This window comes from Microcaecilia unicolor, chromosome 4 (assembly GCF_901765095.1).
Source record: "Microcaecilia unicolor chromosome 4, aMicUni1.1, whole genome shotgun sequence".
In the NCBI taxonomy this organism is placed as follows: Eukaryota; Metazoa; Chordata; class Amphibia; order Gymnophiona; family Siphonopidae; genus Microcaecilia; species Microcaecilia unicolor.
Window position 1 is genome coordinate 231182455 of NC_044034.1, and position 24248 is coordinate 231206702.

The 24248-nt window shown below is 44.5% G+C and overlaps 1 protein-coding gene across 1 annotated transcript in view; it reads left to right on the forward strand.

Moving 5' to 3' along the window:
- HERC2 (HECT and RLD domain containing E3 ubiquitin protein ligase 2) overlaps window positions 1-24248 on the forward strand; it is a 921269-nt gene that overhangs the window by 32830 nt on the left and 864191 nt on the right. Inside the window, 1 exon segment of the mRNA XM_030201308.1 lies at window positions 13796-13933. Within this exon segment, the coding sequence (XP_030057168.1) occupies window positions 13796-13933 (138 nt within the window).

A 24248-nucleotide genomic window follows, 5' to 3' on the forward strand; every position in this document is an offset into this window, starting at 1 on the left:
CAGACTGGGAGTCCGTATATTTCCCTATGGTGTTCAAGAATCAATGCAGAGAACTATTCGGGTGTTAGAGCAGGGTTTGTAATCGACTACCCAAAGTCTTACCTGCTCCCAGTAAAGCAATTGGAGTACATAGGAATCCTACTAGACATGGTTCAAGCTTGTACCTACATTTCTCAGGTAAGGGAGGGTGCACACATTTGCATCACTTGTCAGGGTCACAGCTCAGCAGATGTTGAGTGGTTAGGCCACATGGCCTCCACTATACATGTCACACCCATTTGTGAAGTGCCCAGTGGGCTCTGGCTTCTCAGCAGTGTCAGGACATGGGGAATTTCAAGGTCACCCCAGAGTTGTAGCAGTTCCTTCTCTTGTGGACAATTCGTACCAATTTGACTTGAGGAGCTCCATTCCAAATTCCTACTCAGAAAAATGTAACCATAGATGCATCCAACCTGGGATAGGGTGCTCATGTAGAGGGGCTTCACACTCAGGAACACGAGTCTGCTCAGGAGACTCTGCTTCACATCAGTCTCCTGGAGTTGCGGGTAACATGGAATTCTCAAAGATCAGTTGTTGAACCAAATTGTTCTAATCTAAACAATCAGGTTGTCATGTACTACATTAACAAGCTGGCTGGAGGGGGGGTACAGGATCCTACACTTTGTTTCAGGAAGTAGTTGGAATGTGGTAGTGGACCTCCAGCCATGGGATGGTGCTCAGAGCTTACCTGGCTGGCAAAGATAGCTGGTGGACAGACTGAGCAGGGTTATGCAATTGCATCAGTGGAGTCTCAGTATGGGCGTTGCCCTCAAGATCTTAATAAGATCTTCCAAGACTGAGACACCTCCTTGGATTGATTTACCACTCATCCCATCATAAAGGTCCCTTGTTACTGCTCCATACTTGGATCACATGACAGGCTAGCATCAAATGCCTTCCTCCCTGATTGGAGGGAGGGCCTTCTGTATGCATATTCTCCAATCTTTCTAATAATGAAGACTGCTGAAATTCGAGCAGGACTGGGAACCATGATCCTTATCTTGCCTTATTGTCCATGGTAGATTTGGTTCCCTCTCTTTTTAGAGTTGTCCTCAGGAGAACCTTGGAGATCAGAGTGTTTTCTGACCCTCATCATGCAGAATGAGGGGTTTGTTCTCATCTATGGAACAGCTTCCTCTTAGAAATTCATAGTGAATTATCCTTGACGCAATTCAAATCGGTTATTAAAATTTGGCTAAGTCTTTGGTGTGTTCCTGTGATTTTGGGCCCTGATAATGTTCACTCCTAAGTCTTTGGTGCGCTCCTGTGATTTTGGGCCCTGATAATGTTCACTCCCTCTCTCCTTTTTCCCTTCCCTCCCATCTTCTCTCAAAGAATCTTTAGTGTGCTTGAGTAGCCTTTCTGTATTTAAATTGCATTTCCTTTCCACCACTTATATTAGCCCATACACCTCTTAGCTCTGTGTGTTCGTTTTAGCTGTATAGCAAATGCAAATAAAGAATCCCAACCTCTTGTCCCTGGCCCTCATAGCCTGGATATTGAGAGCGTAGAATATGCTTCCCTCTGACTGCCTGAGTGTGTTTCCAATGTTCTGCTGGCTTCCAGGAAAGATTCCACTAAGAGATGTTAACACTTTCAAATGGAAGAGGTTTGCCGTCTGTTGTAAGGGCAAAACCCTAGATCCCTTTCTCTTGTTCTACACAAAATCTGTTTGAGTACTTTCTACACCTCTGTCTGTTTAAAAACAAAACAAACAAAAAAAACCCCAACAACTCTGTAAGGTGCAATCAGCGCTTACCATTACCATGTGGAAGCGAAGCCCATCTCTGTACAACCTCTAATTGTTAATTTTATGTGAGGTGTGCTGTTGACTAAGCCCCCTGTCAAACCTCTGACTGTGTCATGGGACCTTAACATTATCCTTGCCCAGCTGATGAAAGCTCCTTTTGATCCACTTGATTTTTGCCATTTAAAGTACGTGACCTGGAAGGTCTTATTTTTGGTGCTGGTCATAGAAGGTCTTATTTTTGGTCATGGTCATTTCAGCTGTGAGTCGGTGAGCTTCAGTCCCTAGTAGTGGTTCCGCTTTACACAGGATTTCTTAGAGTTCTTTGCATGCATCCTAAGTTCCTTCGTAAATTAGTGTCAGATTTTCACCTTAACCAGTTAGTTGTTCTGCCAACATTTTTTCTCAAAACCTCATGCCCATCCAGGCAAAAGTGCACTGCACATCTTGGACTGCAAGTGTGCCTTAGCCTTCTATCTGAAGTGGACTAAAGCCCATAGATGGTCCATCCAGCTTTTGTTTCTTTTGACTAAAAAGAAGATGGGGGCAGTTATTGGTAAACACACCTTGTCCAATTGGCTAGCAGACTGCACTTATTTTGCTTATTCCCGAGCTGGACTGACTGGAGGGTCGTGTCATGGCTCACGATGTCAGAGCCATGGCTGCGTTTGTAGACCACTTGAGATCAGCCTCAGTTGAGGAGATACACAGAGCTGCAACATGGTCGTTGGTCAACATATTCACCTCTCACTACTCTCTGGAACAAAATACCTGATATGACATCTGGTTTGATTAAACAGTCCTGCAGAATTCATTAGAAGGGTGGAACTGAATTCTAGACTCCAAACTCCATTAATTTCTTTTCCAGGCTGTACCTTCTCAGCAGAATTTTTGGTTGTTTAGAGTTATTGGTTCTGGTTGGCCTTTCCATTGCAAGTCCCCATTGACCATTGTTTTTGGTGGTCCTGGTAACTAGGGATTCTCATTCATTGTTACCGGTTATCCTGTTTGTCCTCAGAGAAAGTGAAGTTGCTCACCTGTAGTAGATGTTCTCTGAAGACACAGGATTCAGATTACCTTGTCCCTCCCGCCTCCCCTAGAAGTTTCATTCTCTCTGCTTTTTTAAATTCAACTGAGGGGTCCATGAAAGTTGAGTGCTTGGTAAAGCGCACACACGCACATGTATGGTCATGCCTGCCAAAAGCTTTAAGAATCTTCTGAATGCTGGGCAGCATCTGCCCTCGGTCTCTGTTGATGACATCACCCATTCATGGTATCTTTTCTGCTAACCTTGGAGAATATCTGCTACAGGGGTAAGTATTTTCTCTTTTATATGTGACCTCCTTTTTTTTTTTTGTTCTTTCGTGGAGCAAAATATTAAAAACCACCAGTGGGGCCTGAAACAGTTCTTTATTTTTCTTGGTGGGTAGCTGCTGAATTGTTCAAAACTCCTTCATCTCTCTCTCCAGCCTAACATAGTAGATGACGGCAGAAAAAGACCTGCACGGTCCACCCAGTCTGCCCAACAAGATAAACTCACGTGTCATTTTTTGTGTATACCTTACCTTGATTTGTACCTGTCTTTTTCAGGGCACAGACCGTATAAGTCTGCCCAGCATTATCCCCACCTCCCACCGCCGGCTAAGCTTCTGGGGTTCCCTTCCTTCTGAGGAGGATTCCTTTATGTTTATCCCACGCATGTTTGAATTCTGTTACCGTTTTCCTCTCCACCACCTCCCGTGGGAGGGCATTCCAAGCATCCACCACTCTCTCTGTGAAAAAATACTTCCTGACATTTTTCTTGAGTCTGCCCCCCTTCAATCTAATTTCATGTCCTCTCGTTCTACCGCCTTCCCCTCTCCGGAAAAGGTTTGTTTGCAGATTAATACCTTTCAAATATTTGAACGTCTGTATCATATCACCCCTGTTTCTCCGTTCCTCCAGGGTATACATGTTCAGGTCCGAAAGTCTCTCCTCATACGTCTTGTAACGCAAATCCCATACCATTCTCGTAGCTTTTCTTTGCACCCCTTCCATTTTTTTCACATCCTTCACAAGATACGGCCTCCAAAATTGAACACAATACTCCAGGAGGGGCCTCACCAACGTCTTATACAGGGGTATTAAAACCTCTTTTCTTCTGCTGGTCACACCTCTCTCTATACAGCCTAGCAACCTTCTAGCTACGGCCACCGCCTTGTCACACTGTTTCGTCGCCTTCAGGTCCTCAGATACTATCACCCCAAGATCCCTCTCCCCGTCCGTACCTATCAGACTCTCACCGCCTAACACATACGTCTCCCGTGGATTTCTACTCCCTAAATGCATCACTTTGCATTTCTTCGCATTGAATTTTAATTGCCAAACGTTAGACCATTCTTCTAGCTTCCGCAGATCTTTTTTCATGCTTTCCACTCCCTCCGGGGTGTCCACTGTGTTGCAAATCTTAGTGTCATCCGCAAAAAGGCAAACTTTACCTTCTAACCCTTCGGCAATATCACTCACAAATATATTGAATAGAATCGGCCCCAGCACCGATCCCTGAGGCACACCACTACTCACCTTTCTCTCCGAGCGAACTCCATTTACCACCACCCTCTGGCGTCTGCCCGTCAACCAGTTCCTAATCCAGTTCACCACTTCGGGTCCTATCTTCAGCCCTTCTAGTTTATTCAAGAGCCTCCTGTGGGGAACCGTGTCAAAAGCTTTGCTGAAATCTAAGTAGATTACGTCCATAGCACGTCCTTGATTTAATTCTCCGGTCACCCAGTCAAAGAATTCAATGAGATTCGTTTGGCACGATTTCCCTTTGGTAAAACCATGTTGTCTCGGATCTTGCAACTTATTTGCTTCCAGGAAATTTACTATCCTTTCCTTCAGCATGGCTTCCATTACATTTCCAATAATCGAAGTGAGGCTTACCGGCCTGTAGTTTCCAGCTTCTTCCCTATCACCACTTTTGTGAAAAGGGACCACCTCCGCCGTTCTCCAATCCCACGGAACCTCTCCCGTCTCCAAGGATTTATTAAACAAATCTTTAAGAGGACCTGCCAGAACCTCTCTGAGCTCCTTCAATATCCTGGGGTGGATCCCATCCGGTCCCACTGCTTTGTCCACCTTTAGATTTTTAAGTTGTGAACGGTGCTATATCCATTCCATTCTCACATGTACTTTTGCCAGTCCATCGTGGTCCTGCTCCAGGATTTTCTTCTGTGAAAACAGAACAAAAGTATCTATTTAGCAAATTAGCTTTTTCTTCTTCATTATCTATATATCGGTTCTCAGCATCTTTCAGTCTCGCAATTCCCTTTTTAGTCTTCCTCCTTTCACTAATATACCTGAAGAAAGTTTTGTCACCCCTCTCCAGCCTACCTTCCCATATAATTTTTTTTGTGTCGTATAGGCTAAAATTGTTTATTTCTATACCACCTCTTATTAAGGTGGATTATATAATAATTCATAAAATCATTATTGCCCCTTAGCACCACTTTCACAGTTCTTCAGAAAAGGATTTGGGTTTCATTATTAATACAAAATTCCTCCCATTTTTTCTGAACATACTGATGAAATTGAGGGTCGTCATAAAAATATCTCAGGAATGCCCAGCATTGCTTCAGATATTCCTATGTCTGCTTAAGGTTAGCCCAAATTAGGGCATGTTTGGAAAACCACAGTCAGTCCTCTCTCTACCTGTAATACTTTTATGCAACTATTTTTTTGAGAAATAAAATCATAATCCATCTGAGAAGCTATAGAGTAAGCTCTTGAATTATGAGTTTATTACTGATCACAGGAATGAAGGGTCCGTTATGTGTCAAGCAAACTGAAATTATGAGCCAGATAGGGGAATCCCCCGTGAACACTGCAACCTCCATATTCCTACTCCAGTGTTCTATCCTGTGAAAGGCCTGTCATTATATTAAAGTCCCCAAGCATCATTATTTGAATGACCATTCTGCTGTAAATCCCTAGTACAAACGTAAATCTTAAAACTCCAACTTCCTCTTTCATCTATTTGCTCATAACTGTCTAGATTGTGCTGTTACTGTGCTTGCTGTTCTGACAATCCACCCTATCCCCTTACTGCATCTCTCCTTCCCCACTCAATAATGATTTCCTTCCCAAAATAACCATAAAGTGTAGGGTATTCATGCTCCAACAGTTAAGTCAATCGGTCCATAGCTTGGTCAAAAGTAGGTTGCCGATTTTCTGTAATTATAGATAATGATCCCTGTCTATTTTGCTGTACACTGTGGTACATATTACATTATGGTATAACTGATAGTTATCTCCTCAGTACCATGATTCTAACTCCAAATGAATTTGTTATACTATAACTGGGATAATGTAAATTTAAGTTTCATCATCTCAAGATGTGAAGTTGCTCCAGAGGGATCACCACACAACAAACCAGGGATAAGATTACTGGGTTTACCATTTTATCAGGATCCTGTCAATGCCATAAAATTGTCTCTATCAGAGCAAATATCAAAGGCCCCCTCATTTAAATCCACTAGTCACATGACAGCCTGAACCAGCTAGAACCCATTTATTCATCTCTGTTCCACAGAAGCATTAATCCAGCTAGGTCTTCCACCATATCTTTAACAGCCCAATAGAGCAGCATGAAAAGCACCTTTTGTTTGACCAGCTCACCACAGATGCTTGCAGAAAACTTTCCAGAAAGGTGAAGTAGTCCTGAAACATTTGTGCTTTATGATCCTGATAGTGTAGCTCACTCCTCTTCGGGAATACCTGCAGCAAGAAAGCCTTATTCACATAACTCAACGGTGTAATCACAATTCTTAGCCTGTTTTTTACCTTTGGTAAGTCCTAGGTAGTATGCATGCCCTTCCCATACCTTACTCAACCACTGGCCTAGCTGTAATGGTGAAGACAACCATTGTTGTAAAAATCCTGTTAATGATGACTTGGGTAGACCCACAAAGTGGAAATTAGTCCTGCTTTCAAGATCATCCAATTTCAACATATACGTTCAGTTTGGCCTGTATAGCTTTAAGGCATTCCTGCACCTCTGCTGCTTTAACTCTATAAAATGAATTGTGTAGTTGGGCCAAAGTCTGTTGAAGTTATCATTCAGTGCCTGCACAACTAACAGGGTAAGCTGAGTGATCTGACTATTGGTAAAAATAAGTGTGTCAGACGGCCCCTCCACCCTTTCCTTCTCTCCCACATTTGCCTGATTTTTTTTCCCCTGCAGTTTTGCTGTTCATTTCAGTTGACTGTGGGGTCAAATATTTGTCTATGCACCATCCTTGGTGGCAGCAGCAGATGAATCCAGAGACTTGTGGGCTGTGACCATCTACCAGCAGGTGGAGATAGAGACTGCTGAATTGCATTGTCTTATAGGCTGCAGTGCTCCTTGGTCAATCAGTATTTTCTGCCTCTAGCAGGCGGATGGATGGTCTCTCCCACCAGCTTCTGGTCTCCTCTTTTTGCAGGTCCTATTTTTGGTCCCCCCCGCCCCCAGTTTAGTTGAGCTCTCGGTATGTGGCTGAGTGGTGCCGCCTATAGGGGGTACACCTGGTCACCCCAGGTCCCTCCCCCACCCTTCTGCCTTTCCTGCCCTTCTCCATTCTTTTCCAAGAGGTGGCTATCCAGCTACAAAAAAAACCCCAAAACCAAACCCAGTTGGCTTGGGCGTTCCACCTTGAGCTTTCCCCTGGGTTCGGGAGAGATACTGGTGACCTCAGTATCAGGGCTATGAAAGGAGAAGATAGATGTCTCTGCCTGTACTGCTCCACAAACAGGGCTACTGTCAGTGTTCTGGGTGAGTCTGCATTTTATTGTGGGTCGGTGCTGCCTTCTGTGTTTATCTTTTTGATGAGGGTTGCTGTATTAGTGTGAACCCACTGTTGCCACTGTGGGTGCGATGTACGGTGGGAACGCTTTCCTCAGCCGTTGGAGCAGGCTCACAGGTGAGCACTGCTACACTGCTTAGACGGGCCTTGCTCATTCTTTTTTTCCCCGCGCGAGCTCTTTTCCACCTGACTAATAGGTAATTGGTGGCCATTTTGGAGTTGTGTGAGCAGGGCATAGAAGCATATGGCGCTTCCTTCCCCTCTGTGGTTATTCCGGCACTCATGAGAGGATGGGGTTCCTGGGAAAATATATGCTGGTTGCACTAGCGCCGAGGTGCTGCTTCTGAAACTGTTCGGATGTGGACTGAACAGCACTCTTACCCTGGAGCGATTGGACATCGCTTATTGCCCATACTGCAACCACTGGTGCCCTTGTTTGACTTCTGGAGGATGGATTTCACTGACACGGTGACTTCTCAGCAGTGTCTCTTTAGTGAGATTCTCGCTTACTGGCTCCTCCCTGGTTATGCCTGGCTGGCCAGCGTGCTGCATCTCGCTGGACAAGTCAGACAGTAGTTGCACACTGTCTGTGGAATGTTAGTGTCATCCTGGCAGGGTCCTGTTCAGCCCCAGGAATGTTGAAGGCTACATATGGTTCTCAGGGCAGTGGCCTTTGGCCACAATTGATTTGGTTGGTGGCAACAGGGCCAATCGGAGCGTGCCTCTTCCAGGGTGTTTCGTCTGTGATAGTCCGTTCCTCTGAGGACCTGTTGTCCTGGGTGAGCTGTAAGGGTGTTCAGTTTCTGGAGTGTCCTGGAAAACAGAGTGTACTCTGCTCTCCCTTAGAGATGTCTCCTTTGGCTTCCAGATCCTTTCTTGCTGTTTGGGACTATACAGTGGTTCTCCTGTATTCTGTGGACTTTGCCTATGCTCCAGTGATTGCTGGGCAGTGTGGTTATTTTCCACAACAGCTCTGGTTTCTGGTTTGGCATTCTGTATCTGGCCACAACTATTCCATTTTAGAGTCAGCTGCTACTGTGTCAGCAACACCTCTTGCGGTAGGTTGGAGGACCCTCTACATGTGGCTCTGCCATCTTTCCTCCTGTTCTTTGTAGGGATCAGCTAGTGCTTGTGGTATAGCTTTCTGGGTATAGCGCAGTGGAGTGTGAGGGTCTGGATCCAGATGTTGCTGGTTGAAGTCCCATGGTAACTTGCTGTCATTAAGACTCATGGGTACTATTGGCCTTTGGTGGTGGCACCTTCTGGATCGGCCACTTGGCCTTGCAAGTGGGTGCTGGTTTCCAGCCAGGTCAGCCTGTTCTGGGGCACAAGGCCACTAGGAGTAGCCTAGTAATTTGTGCAGCAGCCTGGAAACCAGGGGAACCGGATTCTCTTCCCACTGAAGCTCCCTGGGACTCTGGACAAGTCATTTTCTGCCCCTCAAGTTCTCGGTAATTTCCTTTCCCTGCAGATGGTTCTAGTCTGGTCAGTGGATGGATGGTGTCTACTCTGGTCTCTTTGGCATGCTACCTTTTGAGGTAGGCTTTTTTTGAAGTCTGGAGAAACTTCAGTTCTCTGAGGTTGCTAGAGACCAAGCCTGCAGAGTCATCTCAGCCTTGACTTAAGGGTCGTGTGGCCAAGGGTTGCAGCACGGGAATATAGCTTCCGAGCTTCCGCTTTGGCACGATCTGGGGGTAGCCTAGTACTTGGTGTAGTGGCCTGTAAGCCAGGAGTTCCAGGTGCAAGCCCCACTTCAGCTAGCTTTGGCTCAGCTGACTTTCCTGCTGCCAGCCTGGGCTGAAATTCACACCCAGGTCTAGTATATCCTTCCACATGTCCCGGGGAAGGGAACTCGGCTCACTCCTTGGTTGTTGCATTTTAGGGTCGTCTGTTCAGGTTCTTTCCAGAGTTGCTTAACATTGCCTCACTCTGCAGGGGTATACATGCGGTTTTCCCCTTCCTTCGCAGATTTCCCTTGGTCTATGCTTACTGGTTCCAACATAACTTTTCTGCTTTTCAGGTGGTGGCTTCCACCTTATTCATAGGGCTGCATTTCAGTGAGGTACTTCTGCTCCCAGTTGTTTTTGGGGCATGGGATATTAATCTATTTCCTTTGGTTTTTCAGGATACAAGGTTCCTTTCTCCTGAACTTTTGTAGTAACGAAGTCCGCCTTTCACAGTGAGTCATGGCAGACTGTGGTGGTTCAGTGCAGCAAGGAGTGTAGCAGCTCTACTGATTCTCAGGACAGCGTTTTTGCTTACCTCCTTCTTCTTTGTCACCGTCGCATGGTGCTTGTTGGGCTTTGCAGTCCTTGCTGTACATTATTATTTTCTGCACCTGGCATTCAGCCTGTCCGCTTTCCGTGGTTGTTTTCCAGGAGCAGGATAGTGGTGTTCGCATTCTGTCGGAGGTTTGCAGGTTCTGCCATTCCACCCGGTTGGTTGGTTTCAGGCCCTGCCTATCGAGGGTCTGCTAGTTTCCTCCATGATAACTGCTGTTTTATTTTTTCTGTCCTTTGCTTGGTAGTCCCTTCACTGGGAATCAGTTGTTTCCACCTCAACTCTTGGAATTTCTTCCTGATGCTCCTACTCCCAGGTTTGCATCCGCCAGATTATTCTTTCCCTCTAAAGTCCAGAGATCTGGAATGTGTGCATTCTGGGCGCAAGAGCCAGGCTTCATTTTGGGCTTCTTTTTAGGTTCCTTTTCATCTGTGGAATTTCTCCCCTCTGGGAACCTCTAAACCCATCTCAATCTTCGCTGGTGGAGCAGTACTGCCTTCCGCGGACAATTTGGAGGTCTCCTCTGCAGTTTGGCTGCTGCTTGAGCGTCAGTTGACTGGAGGCACCGGGTTTGGATTCCGTCAGAAATGCGACAGCCAACTGTCTCCTGGGTTGTTAGATATGTAGCTGGTCTGTCCTGTTGAGCGGATCCCTTGTAGGCCGGGTGTCGGGCATTGACCCGGCAACTCTTGAGCAAGCGCAGCCCGTTGATGGCTGTGGTTACCCCATTCAGCGGCAAGTACAGCTGGTACCGGTGACTGGTTCAGCTCCCGTTTAGAGCTTACTGTTTTATTTTAGTGGCCTTTTTTAAAAGGTTGGCCACTTCGGAGGATCCAAGATGGCGCTGAACTAAGATGCTGCCTCAGATGCGCTCTGAAACTTACCTTCGTAGAACCGAAAGAGGAGTCTGAATTTCCCATATAATGGGGAAGCGGAGGGGAAAGGTGAGGGAGGCTCCTGTTACCTACTGGTACCCCCCTCTCGAGGCAGACGACGCTGGAAAGCTTCGGAGTATCTCTGGGACCCCGTTTGACATCTTCTCCTGCTATCCGACCGGCTTCCAACAACTCGGTCAGCAGTGAAGCCCCGACGCCCATGCGGCACCACCTCAACCAGGAAGTGAGCGAGTGGTTTGTGATTCGTGGGGTCCCATGCCTGAAATGGAGAGGACCCTCGAAGAAGGGAGCCCAACTGAACGCGTGGGGGAGGAAGAAGATCTGGTAGGACAGAGTTTAAAAAATTTCTCTCTACCGATGAGAGACGGTTTAAAATTGATCTCCAACTCACCTTCCTGAGATTAATATTGAAATGGTGAAACCTGCCGTAGTGACTATTGATGCACTATGGGACCTAACTTTTTCAATGCATTCTTCGTTGCAGTCGGTTTTACTGAAAAGTGCAGGTGAAATAAAAACTTTGTTGAAAGCCCTATTGATCCAGGAACAAATTAATGCCCGACAGTTGTCGGAAATGAAATTGCTTGAAGATAAAATTCTGAAGCTGGAGAACTTGAATAAAACCACGATTAAGGATAGCAACTTTATTACAAAGAAAATGAAATACCTTGAAAATCAGCAGAGAAGACTTAATTTGCGGTTTGTCAACTTCCCCAGATCTCCTATTCTTTCAGCGACTACAATGGTTAAAAGATATTTGCGGGAAGCTCTAGGGATGCGGGGCGAATCTCTCCCACCCATAACAAGGGTAACTTATCTCCAGACTTTAATACCATCTAAACCTGGAGGTGATCATGCTGTTGTGGATGGAGGACTGAACCTGACATCTTTCCTGGAGTCTTCCTTAGAAATAGTTACTCAGTGGACAACAGCAGTGGTAACATTTTCTCTTGAAATAGATAGGGAGATGGTATTGAAGTTATTCTTTAAACTTCTAGACTCGATGTATTTTGGCTCCAAAGTTTTCCGGATCTCGCAAGCCTTTTTGGCTCTACGTCAAAGAACATTAAATCTAGGGGCAACGTTTACCCTTAAATTTCCTTGTATTTGCCGCTTTATTTATCATCAGAATAGTTATCAATTTACTGAGCTAAAACAACTCGAGGGCTTTTTAAGTTCCAAGGAAGCTGAGAATGTTATTGTTAAAGTTTGAGGTCCCATATGGACACTGGATGATAGATAGAGAATGTTTTCGGGGAGTGTAACCGTCTGATTAATATTATTTCCTATGGTTAAATTGTATTTTGTATCGTGGATCTATTTAGGTATTTCCAATATTGAGGTCGATATTTGAATATATTATTTTCTTTAATGAGATGACTAGTTTATCTCAAGAATGTAAATTTTTCTGTTTTTGATTATTGCAATTGTTTGCATGCTTCTTTAATAAGATGTATATATTGAAAATTATTGAAAAAAAAAAAAAAGGTTGGCCACTCAAGGCACTGCATCTTCCTGCATCTACACATTCTTTCCGGTTGGGGCAGTCTTGCCCTCGTTTTCCCCATAACGGGTGTTGTCACTCAAGGTAACCTGGGGTTCTTCAAGAGCCAGGTTCTCTTCATGCAGGGTCTCAGTATGCCAGGTTTTGTCCTTTTGGGTTCCTCCAAGTTCCTTCTGCTGAAAGGTTGGTGGTTTCAATACAGCCCTTCTTCCTCAGGTATTTTTTGGCTTTGTTTCCTTTTCCTGCATTGACATGCACCTTGTCCTTCGGCACTTTTAGGTCTGCTCAGCAAGACCCTTTGGTTTCCTAGTGGCTTCGGGTTCTGCTCAGACCTTCTCGTGTGTACTGCTTCCTCTGAGGCCATGCAGGATTGCTGGGATTGGGAGGTGTTCTCGTCCAGGTCTGGACTGGTGGCTCTCCCTTCTCAGGTGGACGGATTTGGGGTGCATAGTCTTGGGCTGGCACGTCTTCCTATATGAAGCCCGTCGGTTTTCCTGGAGGAATCCTCTAGAGTAGTGTCTTGGTCTTCCTTGCTGCCTTTTTCAGTCATGTGGGGCCTCCTTTCGGTGTAGCAGTGTTTCCTTACTTACGGACTGCTTTGGTACGTGCCACAAGTCTCTGGATTTATTTGCTGCTGTTGCTAAGGAACGAAAAATTATATGTTACCTGATAATTTTCTTTCCTTTAATTGCAGCAGTTGAATCCAGGATCCTACCTGTAACCTGCATTTTTGCATCGGGCAGCAGTTGAATCCAGGATCCTACCTGTAACCTGCATTTTTGCATCGGGCAGCAGATGAATCCAGGATCCTACCTGTAACCTGCATTTTTGCATCGGGTTCTCTCAGTTGGTCCGGTTTTCCTGCATTTTGTTTTTCCATTTAGATGGTATGGTTCATCAGTTTTCATGTTGACAGTTCTGGATTTATCACTTTCCCTGTCGGGAAAGAGAAATGTTATGTCAGTTTCTTTCTTCTTTGGTACGAGAAATACTGACTGATCATTCCATCCTATAAGACAGTGCAATTGCAGTATCTCCACTTGCTGGTAAATGTTTACAACCCACAAGTCTCTGGATTCATCTACTGTGTCTAAAGGAAAGAACATTATCAAGTAAGACATAATTTTTCGTTGTTGCTCTTGAAATAATCCAAGAGTAGAGGAGGAGATGGGGGTGTATTGTTAATGCAGGTTCCTGAGACTCAGGAAAGTTCACCCAGTTGTGCTCAGTACATCAGTTTATTCCTTTCCTGTTACTTGTTTTAATGTGTGCTGGTTTGGGAATCTAAATTATAGATATAAAAATATTCTTTGGATTGGAATTTTTTGGTGTGTTTAGGTCTGCATGATCATTATTATCCTGTAGTAACTTTTTCAGAAGAGATTGTTAGTACCATTATTTTCCTGAGGACAAAGTAAATAAACATGTTTTCATTTGGAACACAAATGTTTTAAAGAGATGGTGGTAGATTTAATTACAGTCTAAGAATCCATTTTCAATTCTGTAGACGAAGGCACTGAATGCCAAATTGGATCAAAGAGAGAAGATCAAAATGAAAAAGAGAAGAAAGATGAAGAGGAAACACCAGTGACTGCTCATAAGGCCAAAACGATAATAGAGAGTTGGGTGTGGGGCCAACAGCCTGGTAAGATAAATACCATACAGCAGAGAGTGACAAATGTATAAACCATAGTAGATGACGGCAGAAAAAAGACCTGCACGGTCCATCTAGTCTGCCCAACAATTTAAACTCATATGTGCTACTTTATATGTATACCTGACCTTGATTTGTTTCTGCCATTTTCAGGGCACAGACCGTAGAAGTCTGCCCAGAACAAGGCCCACCTCCCAACCACAAGCCCCGCCTCCCCCCACTGGTTCCACCAGTTGATTTTCTGCAAGCTTTTATTGAGAAGGATCTCTGATGGCTATATATATAAAAAAAAATGTCAGGAAATCCTAGGAAGGCAACTTTTCTGATTCCTTTACCTTGCATTGTTTGTTTCTAATAGGTCTGAGAGAGGGGTCGATGCAGAAAGCTGTGCATTAGAGCTGTCGATAGCACAATTTCTAATGTGAGTTTTCCACAAAAATTTACTGCTGAGATGCAGTAATCAGTGAGCATGCAAATGAATGCCATGTTAAAAAGTGCATCTTGTCAGAATAAAACAATGCACATCGGGGCAGTAATCTGCGGCTCATTGTAAAATGTGCCTCTTCCATTCAGTGCGTGAGTGATGATTGGCTCACATACTGACCGGAAGGTGGCAAACTCCCCCCTTCCCCCCCAACGCCTGCTGCCATGTGAGGAGTTTCCTCTGACCTCTCCTTTTCTCTTCCTCCCAAAATTTCCTTATGGTCTAGTGGCACCACAGTTCTTCCCCACCTGAGTTGAACTACTGATTTCCTTCCTCCCCCCCCCACCTTACCTGCATACATTCAAGAGGGGGCAGGAGTGATGCCTATTTACTCGTGCTCTGTGTGTCCCTTCAAAAATGGAAGCGCTTACTGCACACATGCACTGCAAGGGGTCAGGCACTGCCATTTTTAAAGATGGTGCAGAGGCAGGAGTAGGTAAGCATTGCTACTGCCATGTCCTGAAGGTACTCTGCTGGGGGGGGGGGGGGGAAGGGTCGCAGGTGCCACTAGACACGAGAGGGAATTTTTAGGGAGGATTGGGGTCTGGGGGTGGAAGGCATTTATTGTTATTTATTTAAGTATTTATATACAGCCTAGACTTAAGCGGTTTACAGATATCTTTTTCAGGTACTGTCCCTAATGGTCTCACAATCTTGTATATTATTTTACCTGGGGCAACGGAGGGCTAAGTGACTTGCCCAGGGTCATGCAGAGCTGCAGAGGGAATTGAACCTGGTTCCCCAGGATCTCAACCCACTGCTGACTGTTAGGCAGCAGCGGGAATTGAACCTGGTCCCCAGGTCCGCAACCCGCTGCACTAACCATTAGGCCCTGATGAAAAGGGTGACTAACTTTTCTCTTTCTCCTCAGTCCTGGCAATAAATTTCTCGCACTATGCTTGCCTTAAAATCTTCTATGTGCATTGGGGCAGAATAGCTAATGGCCTAGTTAGCATTCATTTTAATATGCTGTGAGCCGATGTTGACCATGTGTGCTAACTCCTGTGCTGAACTCATTTCTGCATCGTATGCACATTAATGTGCATGCATACTGCTTGTTAGTGTGCCTCCGTCCGTAGTAGTTTTCTGAGTGGGCCTCAGAGTTGGATCCTCATTTCAGAGTAAAAATTGCCAAAATTTGATGTTTAAGTTAAAATAAAACCATAGAACCATATATATATCCATAAGCTCAGATAGCTAATATGCCAATTTTCTGATCTGATTATAAATGTATGTATGGTGGTGTGATTTTGTTTTTACTATGTAATTGTTTCTATTACACGTAAGTCTGTTTTATGAGGAAAGGCTAAAGAGGTTAGGGCTCTTCAGCTTGAAAAATAGATGGCTAAGGGGGAGATATGATCATGGTCTACAAAATCCTGTGTGTTCTAGAACGAGTAGAAGTGAATCGATTTTTTTTTTTTTTTTTTTTAATTCTTTTAGAAAGGGCAAAGACTAGGGGACACCCAATGAAGTTACATGGTAATACTTTTAAAACAAATAGGAGGAAATATTTTTTCACTCAACGAATAGTCTCTAGAACTCATTGCCGGAGGATATGGTAACAGCGGTTAGCATATCTGGGTTTTAAAAAGGTTTGGAAAAGTTCATAGTCTGCTTTTGAGACAGACATGGTGAAACCACTGCTTCCCTGGGATTGTTAGCAAAGAATGTTGCTATAATTTGGGTTTCTGCTAGGTACTTGTGACCTGGATTGACCACTGTTAGAAGCAGGATACTGACTAGATGGACCATTGGTCTGACCCAGTGTGGCTATTCTTATGTTCGTTAAATTATATCTATCTATATCTATATATATATATAATATATATCTAATATAATCGCATCTCCAACATTCTGAAGCTGACTCCATGGCAGTGAAGCCGTGTACTGTTCCTGGGTTCGTAATTGCACTCGCTCTCACTGTCCTACCCTCGCAGGGAAGGGAAGGCTGCGTACTCATTCACACTCTCACACATACTCACTCACTCTCACACAGCGCCTGCCACACCACCCCCAGCAATGCTGACCCCCCTCCAAGCCCTCCGCCACCCCCTCCCAGTTCGGCACTCCCCTCCAAGTTCAGCAGCCCAGCAACGCTGACCCCCCTCTAAGCCCTCCACCACCCCCTCTCAGTTCGGCAGTCCCCTCCGAGTTCACTAGCCCAGCAACGCTGACCTTGACTTACCCATTCGGGGTTATGGCGGCCGGCAGCAGCGGTAAAAGGCGTGCAGGCTCGGCCCTTCTCGCTCTCTGAGCTCTGGTCCCGCCCTCATTTCCTGTTTCCGCAAGGGCGGGACCAGAGCTCAGAGAGAGAGAGAGAGAGAGAGAAGGGCCGAGCCTGCACGCCTTTTACCGCTGCTGCCAGCCGCCGTAACCCCGACTGGGTAAGTCAAGATGACTTAAAATTCGGAGAGAAGGGGGCCTGGAATTGGAAGGGAGGGAGGGGGGGACCCTGGAACTGGGAGGGAGGGAGGGGACGACCCTGGAACTCGGAGGGAGGGAGGGAGAGAGGGGGGACGACCCTGGAACTCGGAGGGAGGGAGGGATGGGGGACCCTGGAACTGTGAAGGATGGAGGGGGGAGCGGGGGCCCCTGGCACACAGTCTCATTCTCACACACACACTCTCTCACAGACACCCTTGCACCCAGTCTCACTCTCTCTCTGTCACACACACACACACTCACACATTCACTCTCTCTCTCTCACACAGTCAGTCTCATCGCTTATGTGCATGGTTTAAGACCACTCCTCTGCAGGAAAGACTCCGCATAAGCGTGCACACGGAATATGGAAGCCGATTGGCGCGTGACAACCAATGAGATTTCAAATTTACCGCCCCTTTACCACAGGCAGAATAAGCGAAAAAATGTTGTTAGAGTGTACACTGGAGTCGTCGTCCTTGCGCAACTGTAAGACTTTAACACTGGCTGAATGAATAGAAGTTCTTAAAAAATTAGAAAACAAACAAGTCAAGCATCTGTTGCTAAAGAATATGGTGTCAATCCCAGTCAAATTTCACTTATCTTGAAGCAGAAAGATCAGCTTCTGGAAGACTGGCAAAACAATACAAATCCACAGAGGAAATGTAAAAGGGCGGAAAAAGCTGAGGAGGTAGAAGATGCTCTTCTTCGGTGGTTTTCTCGAGTCAGGAGCAGACAGTTTCCTGTCAGTGGTCCACTGCTTATGGAGAAAGCTAACCAGCTAGCTGAAAGTCTTGGACTAACTGAATTCAAAGCCACTGTTGGATGGTTGGAAAGATGGAAGGAGGGGAACAACATAAAATTCAAGAAACAGCATGGTGAGAAACAAGACGCTGATGACTTTGGTGCTGAAAATTGGGTTTCAGTTCTTCCTACCACCTTGAACGAGTTTGCACCTTGTGACATTTTCAATGCTAATGAAAACGGTCTTTACTGGCGAGCGATTCCTGATGGAACACTTGCATTCAAACATGCCGAAACTACAGGAAGTAAAACGTCGAAGGACCGACTGACGATCCTCCTTTGCTGCAATATGGATGGGAGTGAGAAGTTGGAACCCCTCGTCATTGGAAAGAGCAAACAGCCCCGTTTCTTCAAGAAACTTAAGCGACTTCCTGTGTCATACGAGGCTAACGCAAATTCATGGATGACTGGGGAAATTTGGAAGCAGTGGCTAAAGAAGTTAGACACTAGAATGCGGGCACAAAAGCATCAGATTTTGTTGCTTTGTGATAATTGTGCTGCACACAGGGATGATGTCAGGCTGTCTAACGTCAAGGTGGTCTTCCTGCCACCAAACACTATCTTTCTGATCCAACCTATGGATCATGGCATAATAGCCAATTTCAAACAACATTATTGGGTTCTTGTGCTACGTCGTCTGATGAGCGTTATGGATGACCAGACTGGCAAGGATAAACGTGCTGTTGAACTGGCTCGTAATGTATCACTGTTGGATTCCCTACATATGCAGAAAGAAGCCTGGAATCATGTTACTCAGGCAACCATTGTGAACTGCTACAAGCGGGCAAGCTTTGTTAAGAATGTGGAGAGGGACGAGTCAGATGCAGCTGTTGCAAATGCGTCAGATGAGCAGGTTATTGACATCCCAGCCGGTGTTACTGAAGAGGAGTTTCATCACAACGTAGCTGTTGATTACGATCTACAAACAGCTGACGACAGCACTGATGTCGAGATATGCTCCTACAAGTAGGCAACAACGGCTGATGATGAAACAGATGATGAAATGAGCAGCGAGGCACATGCTGACGAAATTCAACAACCTCCTCCTGTCACTTTTGCAAGAGCGCTGGAGAATCTCAACACCGTGCGGGCCTATCTGGAGGCCACTGAATGTCAGTGCTATGACAGTTTTTACCGTGTGGCAGACGTAGTCTATGGAACTCACAGACCCAATAGTGTACAGACGACTATAACTGATTACTTTAAGTAAGGCTAACGTCAGTTAACAGAGACTGTATACTGTAGGTATAATAACAGTACTGTACATATGTTTATCAGATGTCAAGCTTCTTTGGGTCACAACGGTTAAGTGCATGCTCCGGTTAACTGCATGTATTTTTTTGGTCCCAGGCACTTGCACTTAAGCAGATTGCACTGTATGTACGTATGTGTGTGTGTGTATGTATATATATATATATATATATATATATATATATATATATATAAAATCAATACAAAGTAAAAAAAAATATATATATTTTTGCTAACCTTATTATACTGGTATTTGGTGGTCACACATATGACTTACCTTCTGCTGCAGGGGTGTATCCAGCCCTCCAATTTTGGGGGTGGGGAGGCCCAGAGGTGGACTGAAGGGGCAACATATTTCTCCCCCCTCCCTTGGTGTGTTAAAAATAATACCTTTGCTGGTAGGGATACCAAAGCCAGCACAGTAAACACTGCAGTGGGTTCTAAAATATCAGTGCACCTACTGAATAACTAAACAAACATAATAACTACAGATTAATACTACTCAGACATTCAGTGCTGAAAGAATACCTGATCTCTTTCACACATGCAGAAACCCCCAACTCTAAGTAATCACAAAAATGAAATTGAACTCCCAAGAAGCCAGGCACTACACACAATGGGGCACATTTTCAAAGCATTTAGACTTACAAATTCCATAGGTTACTATGGAACTTTGTAAGTCTAAGTGCTTTGAAAATACGCTTCAATGCAACTAGATAAAGAGAAGCAATGATGCATGTCCTCCTGTACTGTGCAAAATATAAAGAGTGCAGGTGTAAATTTCCAAAATTGACACATTCTAATCACATTTCAAATTAAGAAACGGAAACATATCGCCCAATATCCCTCCTTGGCTCTGATTACAAAATCTTTACCAAAATACTAGCTAAGAGATTACAAAAGTTAATGCCGAAATTAGTACAGGAGGACCAGACGGGATTTATCACAGGCAGACAAGCAACTGATAACATAAGGAGGGCACTCCAATTGATCCACGAGGCAGGCAATACCCGACAATCCATGTTGCTTCTCTCCTTGGATGCAGAAAAGGCGTTCGATCGGGTCAGCTGGGGTTTCATGTTCAAGGTTCTAGAACATATGGGATTCACAGGTCGTTTCATAACATGGCTTCAATTAATTTACACCAGACCAATGGCTGCCCTGAGGATCAATGGGAACAGTTCAGACCCGATAACATTAGAACGTGGGACACGTCAGGGTTGTGCTCTATCACCGCTGTTGTTCGCTCTGACAATGGAGCCATTAGCTCAGCATATTCGGCAGGACCCACATATACATGGTATCACTATAGGGGGTGTAACACATAAAATCATGCTATTCGCCGATGATATCCTACTAACCTTAGTCGACCCGAGCAACTCCATGTCTCAGATAATACAGGAACTAACTCGATATGGTAAACTCTCTGGGTTCCGAGTGAATATGGACAAATCAGAAGCCTTAGGACTGGGGTTAACAGTGGGAGAGGAAACTTCAATACGACAACAATTCCCGGTCAAATGGGTCACGAGATCCCTCAAATATTTGGGCGTGCACTTAACACCCAAATTGACAGATTTATACCAAAGCTAACTTTCCCATGAAGCTCAGGGAACTGTTTGAAGATTTGGATAGATGGGAGGGCTTAGAATTATCTTGGCTGGGACGAGTGGCAGCGATAAAAATGATGATCCTACCCAAATTGTTATATTTGTTTCTTGCGCTGCCCCTACCAATGCCGAAGGGGTTCTTTAGGCAACTCAAACAGAAGGTCTTCGCATACATATGGCAACATAAACCACCCAGAGTGAAAGCAACTATAATGTATCAGTCCAAAAAGATGGGAGGTATGGGGGTACCAAATTTTACTTTATACCATCAGGCGGCGCAGTTGCGTGTGCTGGCGGGATGGAGCGCTGGTAGTGTAAAAGCATGGTTCCAAATAGAGCAACACTGGATGGGACTAAACAATCTGGGCTCTCTACTATGGATACCAAAGGGCCAACTACGGACATATATCAAGAGAGCCCCCTTAGCGGTGCAATACCCTTTACAGACATGGTTGGCCATAAGGGGGAAGTATCTTCCTAATCGCTGTTGTTTCCACCAAATGGCAATAAAAACAGCCCCAGGGTGTCCGCTGGGGATGCATAACTCAATATATAAACAATGGGAGAAGAGAGGTTTGAACACATTAGGCCAGCTATGGGATGAGGGTCAGATATTCTCATTCGAAGAATTACAAGAAGATTATGGGTTACCACTATCACATTTGTTCCACTACACTCGCATTAGAGACTATATAAACAAGAGAGCCAAAGCAGAATTACTCATAGAAGAGACGACCCTAGAAAGAGCACTGAGAGTGGGAAGCCATAGGGGGTGTATCTCTCGCATATATGCTACATTGCTTAACGACAAGGGACCCATACTATATTATCTACAACGATGGGAACGAAATTTACAGGTTACCATAGATTACACACAATGGGAAAAGGCACTGGGACACTTGCTGCGGGTTTCCATATCTAGTTCAATGATTGAAAATGGCTATAAAATACTGTATCAGTGGTACTATACACCACAGAGGCTGGTAAAAATGTATGGACAGGGATCTGCACAGTGCTGGAGAAACTGTTCAATGGTGGGGGATATGCTACACATCTGGTGGTCCTGTCCTAAGATCCAAACATACTGGACAGAACTGTTGGACATATTTGCTATAGTGACTGGGGTAAGATACCCAACTAAACCGGAGATTTGTCTGCTACATATCAGACCCCCAGGAGTTCGGCTGTCTGTCCACAGGCTTACAGCAGTCTGGCTGGTAGCTGGGAAAATCACACTGGCATCAGCGTGGAAAAGCCAGCTGGCTCCACCAGTGATAAAGGTGATACACAAGATGGACTACCTCTACCAAATGTCCAAAATGACAGCTATACGATTGGGACAAATAACAAAATTTAACTTGCAATGGGAACAATATCGAGGCTGGCGATCACAAAATGGGATAGACTTGGATGCACCTAGGTTGATTATACCAAGATTATGACTGCAATGACACAACCCTCATATTAGGATATTCCACTGGTAACAAGGGGGGAGGGGGGATTGTGGTAAGGGACAGGGGGGAGGGGAGGAAAGGGGGAGATACCGCTTTCAGTTTTTGAAGTTTACACATTCTGTATGTGACATATGATTGTTATGAGGATGTTGTCAATATGTAATTGTTCAAAAAACCTTAATAAATAAATGTATAAAAAAAAAAAAGAAACGGAAACAAAAAAAATAAGGTACTACCTTTTTACTGGATTAACTTAATAGTATAGTATACTGTCCTTTCTTGAGGAACGAGGTTTTGTCCTCTGAAAGCTAGTAAAAAATGTTTTTAAGATAGTCCAAAAAAAGGTTTAATTATTTTCCATTTTTTAAATTTATTAACCTCTATAGTAGATTAACAAAGCTACTACACTACTTTATCCTAAATTAAAAATAAAATTATTTTTCTATCTTTGTTGTCTGGTCATTTAATTTTTCTAATTGTGTTGGTCCCAGTCCTTGATTTCTGCTTTCTTATCTTCTCTTAACTCTCTTAACAGGGATTACTGTCCTTTTGTAAATTTTCAGTGTCTGTTCTTCACCTTCTCCATTACGTCTGTCTGCAACATTGATCATTTTCTTTCATTTATTTTTCTGCCTTTCGGTACAGATTTCATCTATTCTTAATATCCAGTCTTCAATTTCTCCCCCTTTTTTTTTTAATACATCTATCTACAGCTTTCCATCTCTTTCCCTAACTCTGGCTGTTCCTGTTATTTCCCAGTCTTTCACTATCCTCTCCCCCTTCATCATCTCCCCTCTTCTCTCGACCTCACTTCCACCCAGTGTCTCTTCTCTCCCCTCTGCATCTTGTCCCCTTGCATCCTGCATCTACTTATTATTACGTATTAAACGTAATAATAATCAGAACAACAAGCATACATTGAAATGTCTATACGCAAATGCCAGGAGCCTGAGGCATAAGATGGGAGAGCTGAAGTACATTGCGCACAGTGAAAAACTGGATATCATAGGCATCTCTGAGACCTGGTGGAAGGAAGATAACCAATGGGACACAGTCATACAGGGCTACAAATTATATCGCAGCGATAGGGTGGATAGGATTGGAGGAGGGGTAGCGCTGTATGTAAATGAGAACCTTGACTCAGATAGGCTGCAAATATTGCAGGAGACAAAACCCCGACTGGAATCCTTGTGGATTAAAATTCCACGTGAAAATGGAAAAGGGATGGTGATAGGAGTGTACTACCGTCCGCCTGGCCAAGACGAGCAGACGGATGCGGCAATGACAAGGGAAATTAGGGAAGCGAATAAAAAGGGCAATGTAATATTAATGGGTGACTTCAATTATCCGGATATAGACTGGGTGAATGAAACATCGGTACACGCAAGGGAGGTGAAATTTCTTGATGAAATCAAGGACGGCTTCATGGAACAGCTGGTTCAGGAGCCGACGAGAGAAGGGAAAATACTAGACTTAATCATTAGTGGGGCTCATGATCTGGTTCGGGGGGGGGTAACGGTGCGAGGGCCGCTTAATAACAGTGATCATAATATGATCGGTTTTGATATTGGCTACGAAGTAAGTGAACTCAGGAAATCAAATACACTAGCGTTTAACTTTAAAAAAGGAGACTACGATAAAATGAGGAGAACGGTGAAAAAAAGACTGAGGGGAGCGGCTGAAAGGGTAAAAAACTTGAATCAGGCGTGGATGCTGTTCAAAAACACCATCCTAGAAGTACAGGACAAATATATTCCGCGTATTAGAAAAAGAGGAAAAAAGACCAAACATCAGCGGGCGTGGCTAAACGGTAAGGTAAAGGAAGCTATTAGAGCCAAAAAACAATTCTTCAGAAAATGGAGAAGGGAACCGACGGAAGACAATAAGATAAAGCATAAGGAATGTCAAGCCAAATGCAAAAAGGAGGTAAGGAGGGCTAAGGAGGAGTTTGAAAAAAAGTTAGCGATAGCAGCGAAAACACATAGCAAAAATTCTTTTAGGTATATTAAAAGCAGAAAGCCGGCTAAAGAATCGGTAGGGCTGCTGGACGACAGTGGTGTTAAAGGGGCGATTAGGGAAGACAAAGCTGTAGCGGAGAAATTAAATGAATTCTTTGCTTCGGTCTTCACCGAGGAGGATTTTGGAGGGATACCGGTGCCGGAAAAGGTATTTGAAGCGGACGAGTCGGAAAGACTAAATGATTTCTCTGTAAACTTGGAGGATGTAATGGGGCAGTTCTGCAAACTAAAAAGTAGTAAATCGCCGGGTCCGGATGGTAT